The sequence below is a fragment of the Emys orbicularis genome, chromosome 1 (genome assembly GCF_028017835.1).
Source record: "Emys orbicularis isolate rEmyOrb1 chromosome 1, rEmyOrb1.hap1, whole genome shotgun sequence".
NCBI lineage: Eukaryota > Metazoa > Chordata > Testudines > Emydidae > Emys > Emys orbicularis.
Window position 1 is genome coordinate 224,394,514 of NC_088683.1, and position 14,177 is coordinate 224,408,690.

General features: G+C 44.3%; 1 protein-coding gene across 1 annotated transcript in view; it reads left to right on the forward strand.

The window, feature by feature from the left end:
* APOO (apolipoprotein O) overlaps positions 1–13,977 on the forward strand; it is an 80,858-nt gene extending 66,881 nt beyond the window's left edge. Inside the window, exons 8-9 of the mRNA XM_065418997.1 lie at positions 9,320–9,415; positions 13,633–13,977. Of these exons, the coding sequence (XP_065275069.1) occupies positions 9,320–9,388 (69 nt within the window). The 3' untranslated portion in view covers positions 9,389–9,415; positions 13,633–13,977. The remainder of the gene's footprint in view (positions 1–9,319; positions 9,416–13,632) is intronic.
* Positions 13,978–14,177: the final 200 nt, after the last annotated feature.

Sequence of the window (14,177 nt, forward strand, 5' to 3'; positions counted from 1 at the left end):
GGCTCTGCTGGAGCCGTGAAATTGACAAGAAAGCTGGCTCCCCATTCCCCAGCCGGGCTGCTGCCCAGTTTCGGCTCCAAACTGGACTGCTGCCCAGGCTCCTCTCTCCCCACGGAGAGCTAGTCTGCGCCGCTGGGCTCTCTGCTCCCCGCCGGGAGCCTGGCAGATGACCGGACTCTGGGCACGGATCTCTCTGCTGGGAGCCCAGCTGTCCCCCTGGTGTCTCAGCTTCCAGCTCCCCACTAGGAACATGGCTGTGCCCAGCGGGGAGCTCTGCGCTTGGTGTCCAGCCTCGTTCCCAGAGGGGAGCCGAGAGGGGGGGAGGCTGCTGTGGGGCCCTGGGAGTCCTGTCTCTCAGCCCCCCACACTGCCCCTCTTTAGTCGGTGGGAAGTGCTCCTGGTGAGGACGTGCACCACTGACAGAAGAAGGCAGTGTGGTCATGAACCACTGCAGTAATTACTGTGGTGGCTGTAAGTCAACGTAACATAGGTCCACTTAAGTTTATAGTGAGGACATGCCCTCAGTTACTCTGACTGGCAACAGATCCCCAGTCCTGCTACATGTAGGTAAATCCCTTCCTCCTGTTCATCAGCTTGGCTCAAGTCACATTGTAAATACAACTTGTGCTTCAAAAGTCTTTTTTAAATATTATTTCCCCAAAGCAGCAGGGAAAGCCTGTCACTAGCTGAGCTCAAACCCCAGTTGGGGATATCAGTTTGGGGATGATCAGCTCCATAGTCTGAACCATAGGTATATGCAAAAAAAAGTTATCCCCTCCCCCCCCCCCCCCAATTTGATATTACTTCTTTTTAAGGTGGCTGTATTTCAGGAACTCCTTTTGGAGCAGAGGCTCAGCAATTTTCAAGACAATCTGAATAAACATATGGATTTTAGATGCTTCCAAACAGATTGAGCTTTGTATTAACATCAAGTAAAGTAATTTAAGAAGATGGATTTGGTCTTTATTTTATTTTTCTTTTGATTTAGGAAAATACATTACAAAATATGCACCTTAGCACTCTGCCATCACTGGAAATGACATAATTTGTCACAAGTATTCAATCCGCTTCATCCCTTTACAACAACTGAGAGTCCCAATAAGATACTGCCCCATATCCCACAATACCTCAAACTCCACCCTGTGCCACCTATATTCTAGCAACACCCAAAAAGCCAAAAGAAACAGTTGGGCCATGCGGCATGCCCTAAATGTTAGTAAAATTGGACTGTTTTGAGCCTTAAATGAGTAAAGTCTTGGACATCAGTCTGCCAGCTTTACCCTCTTGATAGTGAGGGTATTCTAACTCGAGAGCTGCTACAGTCTATAGCTGCAGCAGTATTGCATAGGGGGAGAGGCAGTCTCTCAAGTAGGCACATCCAAGTATCATATAGAATTTAATAGGTTAGAATAAACCCCATCAGTTCTACTTGGAAGCCAGTTGGTAACCAGTACAGATCCCAGAGCACAGATGCCATGCTCTATATATTAATTAGGCAGGTAGTTGCAACTGTTTCAACTTGAGTATTCATAACACTTAGCTTCAAATACTTCATATTACAATAGTTGAAGTGTTAAAGGCATGGATTATGGTATCTACTCTGCTAAACAGAATTGTTGGTCCAGCCAGACCTCCAAGTTATAAATGTAGGAAGGAAACAAATGGTGAACATGTAGGTGCAAGAATCGAGTCTGATATAACCCCCATGAGCAGATGAGGTTTTCTCAGTTAGATGCTGGATTGCAACGGGGATTGGCCCTCCGTAACAGGTTTCTAGAGAGGATAGCAGGAAAGTCATGGGTTCCTGTGACTTTTGCTTCTGTCTGAACTGTAATGCTATGAACAAATTGTCAGAATAATACTACACTCTTGGATGTGTAGTATTATTCTGATAGCTGGCTATGGTGCTTCTCTCTCTTTCTGTATAGAAGGAAAATATGCACACAAGTGATTCTAATCATTTACATCTATTTCTTCTGGGTAATTAATTTTTAAAAATTGTTTTTAATTGATAGAGTGATGGTTAATATCTGTCTTCCTTAGGCATTAACATCGGGGGTATAAAATGCCCTGAGATCTACTTTTAATTGCTAACTCAAATATTGAAGGTTTAAAGCAAATATATTCTGTGCAGTCATTTTCTGTTCAATATTATCTTGACATTCAAATGGTGCTTTTCATCCCAAAGGATCCCAAAGCACTTTAATTCTTTTACTGTTGTACACACTGTAGGGAACACAGCGTCAGCCCCCTTAGGGTCAAAACATGGCAGATGTTTAACAACACATAACAACACTACCCACAGTTTAGGGTAGAAAGTGAAAAGTATAGTATCTGACTGAAACTGAAGGGGAAATTTAGGTAGCCAGAATGGAATTATCTGTACTGGCACTCCTACGCTTGCAAAAAGTGGCCTAGGTTCCTAAATCCCATTTTCAAAAGCGGCTTGGGAATTTGAGCCTAAATTTCATATATGTCAGAGTCAAAAGATGACCCCTCCATCCTCAACACTGTGCCCCTAAATAGCAGACTGGGGCCAGTGATCCAAGGCAGAATTCTACTATTGGGTCAACACCACCATTTTCTGCAGTGTTTGGTTGGTTGTAGGAACTCTGCCATCCAAGTTCTATCCGTTTATGACCTTTGTTAGCTTTTTGAGGCTCACAGCATATGGTGATATTTGTTACTTTGGTTTAATCCTGAAGACAACGTAAATCTAAATAGATAGTGCTGTCATATACAGCCTTTTTAAAAAAAAAAAACCAAAAAAACCTCATGGATATGTCTGATGTAAAGAGGGGAGTGAGTGAGCACATGTTAAGGACTCCATTGATTATTCAGCCTGTGTTTTTATTGAACGCTTTTTTTGTCTCCTCTGGTACTCGGAAAGTGTATCCAAACAGTATCCTTAAAAAAAAGATATGTACTGTCTGACCAAAATAGGGGCATAAAAGTAAATTTACTTATAATGTATACAGTTTTTATTACTTTGCGATTTCTCATATATTTAAATTTCTTTTTTCAGTTTTTGTTAATGCTTTTACACACGAGATACACGCCAAAAGAAAAAGCTTCTTTTCATTTCAGACATTAAATAGTTTTGCCTGCATCTAGCTTTAAGGCATTAGAATGAATCTTGTGCACAGTTATTGCTCATATACAGATCCACTTTGGGAGAGCTAATGTAGTGTTATGGCATTTCCGTCTACTAAGAGATCAACTATTTGATGAAATCCTTTGGTTGGTATGATGTCAACAGGTTTTTCCATGAGTTTAGTTTTTTCTTTTGTGGAAAAAGAAATTAGCCTAAATTCTGTTTGTTTTGGCATTTAAAAAACAAAACAAATGAGAGGAGGGAAAAAAGCAATGTCAGAGCCCTCAATGAGTAATTTAATTTTAGTTCATTTACCGAGGAGTGAGCAGTGATTTAGATCTGTCCTGACATCAGTCACGTTAGGAAACTGAAATTATTCACCCACCCCTGAGGAAACACTTCACATTTTAGAGTGTAGTACTTTACAAGGTTTATTTTTGTGTTCTTTATCCATGTGTTTTCAAGTGAGTGGGGTCAGCAGATGTGATTTCATTTAAATATGTAAAGAATGTGCCTGGTGTCAGAACAGGAGGCTTTCTTTTTTTAGGGGAAGGAGAGGTCTTTAAAATAAAAAAGCCCCAAATGCACATGTCTTTAAATACAGTAAATAAAAACCTGAGACCATTAGACTAAGCTTCAATACTTAAATTTTATGAGTATATTTGTATGAAACTCCAAACACTTTGAGAGACATGGTAGGAAGAAATTCTGCAAAGCAGTTTGGGGCGGGGGGGAAAGGAGAAGAAAAAAGAAAAGCCCGAGTTGTTTGAAATAAGTTACTGTGCAATCCAAATCAATGGGACCTTGCACGAGGGAAACTATTTGCAGGATTGGGATCCAGTCCTGCAACCACATCCGCATTGATCATGTTTACATATCTATCCTGGCTAAAATGGGGTTCTGCATAAGGATCCAGCCATGTGGATGAATGAGGCCTTATTAGATGGTAATATTTTTAAGCAGGGATTTTTTGTGTGTGTCTGTAAAAGTTAATGCATCCCTAAAGGACTATTGAAGTGATATATAAACATAATTGTTTGTTAAATGTTGACAGCATGCTTGGTGATTATAAAAAATAATGAAAAATGTGGTTCCTTATTCATAGAGTTTATATGTGAACTCCCATTACAGTTTAACTATATTGTGAAAATTTAATTTGTCTCAAACCTTAGCGCCAAATAATTTGTTGCTCACAATTGTACTTAGGTGAAGTTAGTAAAATATTCTTTATTACTATAGAGAGAAAATTAAATTAAATTTCAACCCCATGCTACAGTAGCACACTTATATTTGGAAGTGTTTTGGAATTGCATAAAAGGGGGTTGTTAAAACCTGATGTAAACTGGCTAAATCTACTTGGAAGCAGATATAGCAGAGCCTCATCATACCACAGAGAAGTCCGAATGGGTTTAACTAGGAGTAATGGAATAAATAAAGCAAAAGCTTAATGTCAGAACACTTGTTGAAGTAGTACGGTCTGACTGTGGAATAGTCTCTCAGTGGAAGTTATGGAAATATTCTTAGTGAAACTCATTTAAAACTAGATTTGAATATATGCTGTAGGGAACATTCTTGCATTGGCAGGGAGGCTGAAAAGATGCTCTAATAAGCCTTTCTTCAGTCTTTAATTTCTGTTATTCACTGCAGAGGTAGCGTGAGAACACACTTTCAAAGGGTATAGTATAAAAGAGGTCTATTGTATAAATCAGCACGGAATTCTAAGCATGCAAAATGGCATCTACAACATCTGTGGGAAATTTTCTACCTCTGTAATTAGTGCAGACAAAAATGAATCAGTTAAAGTATCTTTCACTGAACTACTGTTCTTCCATTACTTAGTGTTAAACCAAACACTGGATGACAAATCTAGAAATACTTTTGGAGCGATTTTGTGTGTGAGGGGGGGAGAGAGAGAAAGTGAATGTCAGATTCATCGACCATTTCATTTTGCAAGAAGTGATTGTCCTTTGGGTTTCCGTCAGTGTGGATCCCAATGTAGGTGCACATGAGACGGGGTTTTTTTTTGGAATAGCCGTGTCCCTGCTCTGTGCTCCCATGTGAGGGTATAAAGAGTGGGGTGGCCGTGACACTCCCTAAGTTCCCTCTTATCACCCATACCAGTGAGATGGAATCTAGTTGGTGTGCAACTGCTAGACTTTAGGTTTGGCCAAACTTCTTAAAAATTTTCTGAAACTCTTCAGAACTACTTTTTCCTGTATTTTGATCACTCTAATCTGTTCTAGTGCTTGTTGAACCAAAAACCGCTAAGCAGACAGGGACTTAGAATTGGTGGACTCAAAACCTGCAGGCATCAAACAAGTCTAGACTGTCCTGTGATGAACTAATTCTTCTGCAAGATGGGCACAGCATATACCTATTCTGCTTGGGAGAGTCCCACATCCCAGGCAAGGGCTCAGTCTGCCTCTGCTTCTCTGAAAGAACCTGCAATTTGAAAGGCGTGAGGCTGACGCTCCCATCTGCAGGAGCAATCTGTGGTTCTTCTGTGTCAGGATCGTGACCAGGGCTGTTGGGACTAGGGGTCAGAGCAGGGTCACACTTGAGGCTGAGAGCAGCATAGGAGTTCATAGTCAAGTTCCAAGCCAGGGTCGATACTAAGGATCAGAGTCCAAGTCAACTTTCAGGGTCTGAGTCAGGAGGTGAGGTCCAAATCGAGGTGAGGTTTAAGCCAGGAGTTCAAGAGGTTCAAGAACATGGAGCAGGAGTGGTCAGTAAAGCTACAGGAGATCTGTGCTGTTGCCTGGACACTTCCTGGAACATCCCTTCAGTTTATAGAGAGTCAGGAGCCAGGAGGCTGCTGTCTGTCAGACCCCTTGAGGTGGGGCTTCCTTTTGTCTGTGTCCTCCGTGGGTCATGGGTAGTGGAGCACAAAGTTATTATAGCTCCCACTGGGTGGCGGCATGGAGATGTCCTCTGCCTAGCAGCTCTTCAGGCCTGGGTTCAAGACCCAGAATATAAGGACAACTGGATCTGATTCCACTTTCAATCTCAAAGACCTCTTTAATGCTCAAGCTTGCATCTTCTAGTGTTCCATCTATTAGGCAGGTGGCTCCAAAAATTGCACAGAAACCAGATGAAGCATCAACATTGGCATTAGTACCGCGCCTGGCACCAAAGCTGTCAACATCTCAGAAATGGAAGCAAGGTGCTGGAAGAGGCTTTCTGAGACATGAGCTTGAGAAGGAGCTTGCTCATCTCATAGAGAGACAGGAGGATGTTGGGTGACAAGTCATCCAAGTCCTGCAGGGCATTGAAGATGGATGAAAAGGAGCAGACTCCACTGGGCCTGGCATCAGAAATACTCCCCTGTGGATGTTGACTCTGGCACTGACAGGATGGACTCAGGATGCACCAGAGCCACTCTCAGCATCACCTGCACTCATATTGCCTTACCAATCAATGCTAACTGTAGAGTAGATGTACTCCTCATAATACCCGGGACATGCCCTTTTGCTGGTGTCCAGCAGGGACCCATCTCTGCTAGTGTCTGAGTGGTGCCACCAGGAGACCCTGAGAGTCTCTACAGCTCTCAACCACTAGCATTCCAGGATTGGCGCTGGTCTGGCCTTCAACCTGCTGCCCTGTCTGTACACATATGAAACGCTACTTTGACACTGTTGGGGCTATAGTGGGCCCACCAATCCCTGGCTGTTGTGGAAGAGGAGGAGCCCCCCTCCATCCCATGGCTTTGTTAGCAAGACCTCAGTCACTGGAATACAGAGAGAGGAGCAAGATCAAAGCTTTCACTTTCTGAGGACCTCGACTCGTCATCCGTGGACAAGGTGGTAGCCTCTGCAGTGAACAATTTCAAGGCCTTTCATGAGTTCCTGATCCAGATTGCAGTCACCTTGGTTTCTCTACAACTCTCTGGCAAAGCTCCCTCATGAAGGGAGAGAGGAGCTGAAAGATATCCTAAAAGGAATTTTTTTTCACACAACGCACAGTCAGCCTGTGGAATTCCTTGCCAGAGAATGTTGTGAAGGACAAGACTATATTCAATCAGATGTCCAGTCAGCCTCTCATATGTCTTCCCACCTGTCTGGGCATGCTATCACAGAACCAGGGTCAAATATTGCAACCAGACACACAATCATTGCACATGTTGGCTGGATGAGCAGGACCGGGAAATTATTTTACAAAGCTAGGAACCTTCCACCAGGAAAACTGTTCCTCAAAGTGGAAAAGATTTCCCATATGGACAGCCCAGAACTATGTGAATTCAGTAGAGGCTCTGACAATAAAGATTCTGGACTATATACTTCTCCTGATACAGGCAGGTCTACTGTCTAGCTCCCTTAAAATCCATCTTGCAGTAATATTGGCTTCTTATGCCCCAATAAAGGCTCCTTCAGTCTTGTGTGCCTCAATGGTCTTCTTCATACCTGCCCTCCATTTAGAGACCCGACTCCCATATGAGAGCTTAATGTTGTTCTCCTACAGTGTATGGAGCCTGCATTCAAACCATTAGCAGAGTGCTCATTACACCAACTCACCATCAAGACCCTCTTTCTTGTAGTCATCACATCACCATGGAGAGTCAGTGAACTGTAGCATCTTATGGCTGGATCACTTGATACATCCTTCCACAAGGACAAAGTGGTGATGAAACCACACTTTAAGTTCATCCCTAAAGTGGTCTTGGAATTGCACCTGAGCCAGTCTATTACTTTACCAGTCTTCTTCTTGAAGCCACGCTCTTCGCCCAGAGAAAAGAAGCTTCATACTCTAGATATTTTCAGGGTCTTACTTTATGATATCAACAGGACCAAGGATGGGCAGTGGGTATAATAGGCCAGGGGAGGCTGAGCCTCCCCTGGCACTGCTGCGGCTGCCGGACCCCCAGTTGCAGGGTTTGCGGGGGAGTTTTTGCTTTATTATGCCTATGCAGGTTCCAGGTTGGCTGAGGAGGCGGTATGTGCTATTCAGCTTCCTGAGTTCATCAGTAATCTCCCAGAGAGATTACTAAGCAACCCAGGAAGCTGAGTAGCAAATACTGCCTCCTCGGCCGCCCTGGAACCTGCATGGGGCATATCTAAAGCGTCTGTGAGAGTGAGATGCTTTTCCCCAGGGCAGCTTGGGGTCTGGAGAGGGGAGGCTGGCCCGGGGCTCCTCCAGCCGGTGGGGGTGGGGGTGGCACTCGGGGCTCTGGGGGCGGGGGAGGGTCAAGGAAGGCAGGGGCGGAGCCGGGGGCTAGCCTCCCAAGGGGGGTTCCACCCGCAGGACCAAGCCTTTCAGATTTTCTCTGTGCTTCTTCGTGGCCATATCCAGCACATCGAAAGGCCAAGCCATCTCATCCCAGAGAATCTCAAAGGGGATCACACTGTGTATTTCCACCTGTTATTAGTTGGCTGGTGAGATGCTCCCTCTGAACCTCAAGGCACACCCCACTAGGGCATAAGCAACGTCCATGGTCTGCTTCAGAAAAGTGCTGATCTCCAAGATCTGTCTGGCAGCCATGTGGAGCAGCCCATTGGCTTTTATTATACCCTTGAAGTGGCAACCAGAGCAAATGCTAAGTTCGAAAGAGCTGTTCTTCAATCAGCCATTTGATTGATACTCCTTACTCGCATGTCCTGAGAGCATACTGCTTGCCAGCCACCTACAGGGGGAACCAGACTGATGCATACCCAGAGGGGGAGATCAGCACTAACAAAGGTTATGCAGATATGACTGAATGCACACATTTCTTGAGTAACAATGCCCCATTTTTACATAGTCACTTTTAAGAATAGAGCTGCTCTTTAATGTTTCCATTAATGTATCCTTAATTACTGTAGCTAACTCCTGACAGTTCCAAAAGTAGACTGACTGATTCATAGACATTATTTCATATTTTAACTACCTCAATAAAAATGTATTTACGTACCCTGCAGTACCTATGGTTCTTTGAGGTGTTGTAGTCCGTGTGGATCCCATGCCCTCTGTCCCTGCTTTTTGGAGTCCTCAGCAACACAGGCTTTGACTTGTGAGGGAGATACAGACACGTGCACTGACTGACACTAGCATTCAAAAACCCCAGCCTTGTTCACGTGAGGTGCGGGCACACCTACAGTGGGATCCACACTGATTACATAATCTTGAAGAACCACAGTTACTGTGCAAGGTAAGTAACTGTTCTTTTTTTAGCTCTTGAAGAGGGTTTCAGTTCTGGCAGAATTGTTTACCATGGGTTGGACTTCATTTTAAATACTGTGTTTTCTTTTGAAGTCTGAAGCCAACAATGACATGCCAGTGGAAGTACACGTCAATTCAGGTGAAGAAAGAACCATGAAGTAGAATGCGCCATCACTTCCCATCAAACAGGTAAAGGACAAGGATTGGTCACAATTGTTTCTCAAAAGAGTCTGGGCAAATGAAGGCAGTGTTGTCCTGTGCTCAGAGCAGGAGATGTGGAAGTGACTAGAGTTCTGTTTCTGACTTTGCTACTGACTCATTGTATAACTGTGGGCAAGTCACATGACCACTCTAGCCTTCAGTTTCCACATTCCTGGAATTAGGGTAATCAACCTTTTTAAAGCAGGTTAAGATCACAGGACAAAAAAATGCTATGTAACTGAAGAGTATTACTGCTGTTTATTGTTAAAAATGTAGAATAATCTGTGGCATGAACGAGGTTTGCATTAAACTCTGCTGCCTCTACATTTTTATTTGATAAGATCGTGGACCTGTTTAAAATGTACATATCATAGTTCTGTAGCCAGCCAATTTTTTAAAGTGCTGCTTTGAAGTTTGCAAATACAGTAGAGAAATGTTTGGTTTGGTTTTGTCTGCAAGATTGACAGTGTGGTTGACACATGCAGTGTCAGTTCTCTGGGCTTACCTGCCAATACACTCATCTTTACCATTTTCATCTGTGTTACACAAAAGAATGATTCTACTCTAGAAAGTGACTGTAAAAGTGATATTGTGGGTTCGTGTTTGTTTCTCAAAGACTTCTGTATCAAATAAGCTCAGTTTACAAGCAAAATGTTCCTCCCCCACCTCAACTGCCAGCCCTGTAAACTCCATCTAGGTTTGAAAAACAGGTTGAGGTCATTGAATTTCATGAGTCATCAGCACTAACAAAGATTCTGCAGATATGACTGAATGCACACATCTCTTGAATAACAATCCCTTATTTTTACATAATCACTTTTAAGAATAGAGCTGCACTTTAATGTTTCCATTAATGTATCCTTAATTACTGTAGTTAACTCCTGACAGTTCCAAAAGTCGGCTGACTGATTCATAGACATTATTTCATACTTTAACTACAACAATAAAAATGTATTTACCTTTTTCAAAATACCTACATAAAATAGAAATAAACATGATAAGAAAGAGGAGAAAAGGTTTGGCTTGAGTGAGAGGCATGAGGGAAAACAAAGGAAGAGGATGTGTAATTAAAATATTTTTTCACTGTGAATTAGGAAAGATCTAAATGCTACAAAAACATTAATATTGTCTTCTGTATATAAAGATGCATCTGCAAGTGTCAGGTTAATCAGAAACATGAAATTGTCCTTCCAGTACCACTAGATATTTTATATACAAATAGACCTATTTTCAGCTGTTTTTATTTCACCTTTTGAGAACTTACCTAAATTATTTGTTTCTAATTAAGCAAAGGGAGGGGGGAATCATACTCTTAACATTCACTTTACACATTTATGTTTTTCAAAGCTCTGTTCCCAAAATCTATCAGTCCCAGTACTGGACTCACACTATGCAAATAAGTTTGAACGACATCTCTAGTGCAAGCTGGTGTCTGAAGTCCTGATTTGTGAAGTGTCTCTGGTGTCCATTTTACCATATCTATTTACTTAACACTTTAAAACATTTAATTCTTTAAATATGTTTGAATGGTTAAAAGGGGGAAGTGTAGCCCTTGAAATACCACTTACTTTTCCATAAATTATCTGTAGAGACGCTACAATGAACTTTTTATAAATTGAGCCACTTAAAAACCTCAGTCCTTGGCCTGAGAGAGATGGTGAAAGCTGAATTCTGTGTCTTTTGTCAGCTGTGCTGATGAATGGCTGGTGATTTGTGATCACTGCTTAGATTAGAGTCCATAGACTTTGCTTGAGTCAGGGCTTTTTGTTAGATTTGGGTAATCCCAGCGCTGGAGATCAGTACTGTAAGCTTTTAACAAGACACATTTTTTCTACTTACACTGCTTAGGGTATATGCTTAAGTATGTCAGATTGTGCTTTTTTTCTTTTTATTTCATTCTCCTTTTAAGTCACTTGCAATACTAATATTTGAATCTGGCTACTAAAATAAGGCAAAATCAGGCCCATTGATGGGGAGGGGCAAAGGGGGCAATTGCCCAGGGGCCTGGGCGATTTAAAAGGGCCCGGGGGCCCCCGGACACCGCTGCTGCAGTAGTGAGGGCGGTGGCCAGGAGCCACAGGCCCTTTTAAATTACCCGGGTGGGCCGCAGGGCCCGCTCTGCTGAAGCAGTGGGCTGGGGAAGTCGGTGGCTGCCCCACGCCACCCCTGCAAGGAAACGTCTCCTCTCCGCTGCGGGCCCCAGCACCAGGCAAGTAGGGCTGGGTGGTGGGACCGCTCTGTGTGCCCAAGCTTCAGTTAAAAAACAACAAGGAGTCCAGTGGCACTTTAAAGACTAACAGAATTATTTGGGCATAAACTTTCGTGGGTAAAAAAACCACTTCTTCAGATACATGGAGTGAAAGTTACAGATGCAGGCATTATATAATAACACATGAAGAGAAGGGAGTAGGGAGCTTCAGTTGTTCTGTCCCCTAGGACTGTACTGGGAGAGGGGATCCCTGCTCTGTGCTGGCTCAGCAGGGCTGGTGAGTGCGGCCAGGGGGCAAGGCATGGGGGAGTGGGTCTGTGGGAGTGTGGTGTGGGCTGTGAGGGGGTGGGGGGCGCTGGGCAGTGGGGGAGGTTTGTGTGTTTTGGAGTGCTAGACACTGGGGGGGGTGTTTGGCGGGGGCGGCCTGTATGTGTCAGGGTGCTGGGCAGTGGGGGTCTGTGTGGAGTGCTGTGTAGTTGTAGTGGTGGGGCTGTGGGGAAGGGCTTTGGGTTGTGCAGGGTTGGGGAGATCTGTGTGTGTCGGGGCGCTAAGCAGTTGCGGTGGGGCTGTGGGTGGGGGGCGTGCTGGGCAGGGATGGTGGTGTGCAGGGCACTGGGGCTGTGGGCGAAGGAGGCTGGGCATAGGGGTTGGCAGGGGTTGGTTGGGGGGGCTGTGTGGTACGGCATGGGCCCGCCCCAGAGGGGAAGGGCATGCTGGCAGCACAGGGCTGGGTGGGCCAGTGGGCGTCAGGTGGCTGCCGGTCTGTAAACTGTGCTCTCGCACTTGGCTGGACAGAGCAGGGCCACCCCATCCATGTCATGCCCCATTGCCCCTGGCCGGCCCCTCACTCTAGGTACTGACCTCCCCGCACCATGTTCTATTGCTCCTGTGGGGGCCCACAAATATGTTTGGCACCGGGCCCACAAAAGGTTAATCCGGCCCTGGCTCCGAGGCACGCACGGGGTGGTACCAGTGGCGGCGAATGCAGCCAGGCGGGCACATCCCTTTCTAGGGGGCCCATTGACTGTTCCACCCTGGGGTCTGGAATTGCTGTCCACAGGCCTAAGCAAAATCCTGCCCTCACTCATCTGAACTTGCTATAGGATAGGTCTTTGGGTTATGCTGTTAGGACAGAATGACTTTGCAGCGATGCTGTGGAGACCCCCTTTAGCAATGTTTCCCAAATGGTGGGTTCTGGGAAGAGTCTCAGTGCCCCAAAGACACCCCCAAATCCCACAATCTCACTTCCCCTAGGCAGCAGGCAATGCCAGTGTGGAGGAAGCAGGCAGAGGCGAAAAGTGGATAGTCAGCAGCCTGGTTAGACAGGAGAGAGAGGTGATGGGGCTGCAGGAGGGGGCAGGGCTGGGAGAGGACAGCATGGGGGCTGGGAGGAGCTGCGCAGTGGGCTTGGGCTGAGATGGGGAAGAAGAAGTGGGGGCCTGGAGAAGGGGAACCAGGGGGTAGTGGTGTATCCCCAAAAATAGTGTTTACTATTGGTTCTTCATCTATCTAATTTTGTTAACTTTAATGCAGTTACTCTGGATTTACACCAGTGTAAATCAGATTAGAATCAGGCCCTGTATATTTAACAGGTGTGAAAAATTGTTCAGTGGTAAAAGGTATTGGTTACTCGAATTCAAGTTGGGATGTATTGTTGGGGAGTGCTCTCCCCACTTCCTATGTTCCCCAACCACAACATTCCCCAGCCAGAGGAGCAAAGTTCTCTGTGGCTTATGTGATAGTTATAGTTATATATGAGCTCCTTGCAGCAGGGTTTTGCTGTGTGCTTTGTACAGCACCTAGCACAATGCATTCTACTATAATACCAATAAGTAAATCACTGCACTACAAAGATATCTGTATTTATCAGCATGTGCCTTGAGCAATTGCTGGTTAAATTGCAAACCAAAATAAGTATGTTTTTAATTGCAAATTAGCAGTGGCAAAAAATAAGCCTATGATATTAATTTTATTTCTTCCCCTTCTTTGGACACAGGTGCATAGAAGATTTAGACAAGATCAACATTTTTCTATAGAGAGAGAGAGAGAGAGAGAGAGATGACTGAAGAATCTGTTTTGATTACAAGTATAGTTAACCTGTGTTCTGCCTCAGGAAGGACTGACTTTGCACTATCTGGTACTCTGGTATGGATTCTCTGTGAATGGACACTGCCTAGGATTTGTCAGCATGGAAACTTTTAGGCCTCAGTCCTGCAACAGCATCCAGAGAGCTTTAAGAGTCTGCCCATGCAGAGCCTACTGGAGGATCAGCACTGCAAGTAGCAAGTCTCAAAACTTCTCAGTCTCTCGTTACTATTTATATACATAATTAAAATTAAAATTCAATAAATTTGTCATGCTTTTTTTCCTTTCTCTTCTCACATTCTTTAAATGAACTTAATATTATCTGATATTTGCACCGTTTCTGAAGGGAAGTAAATTAGAATGATTCTCAGGGCCAGCTAACAATGTTTATTTTTTTTTTAAACTGGGGGGGGGGGGGGAAGCATAAGTAGCATGTCAGTAGTGTAACATTGGTTA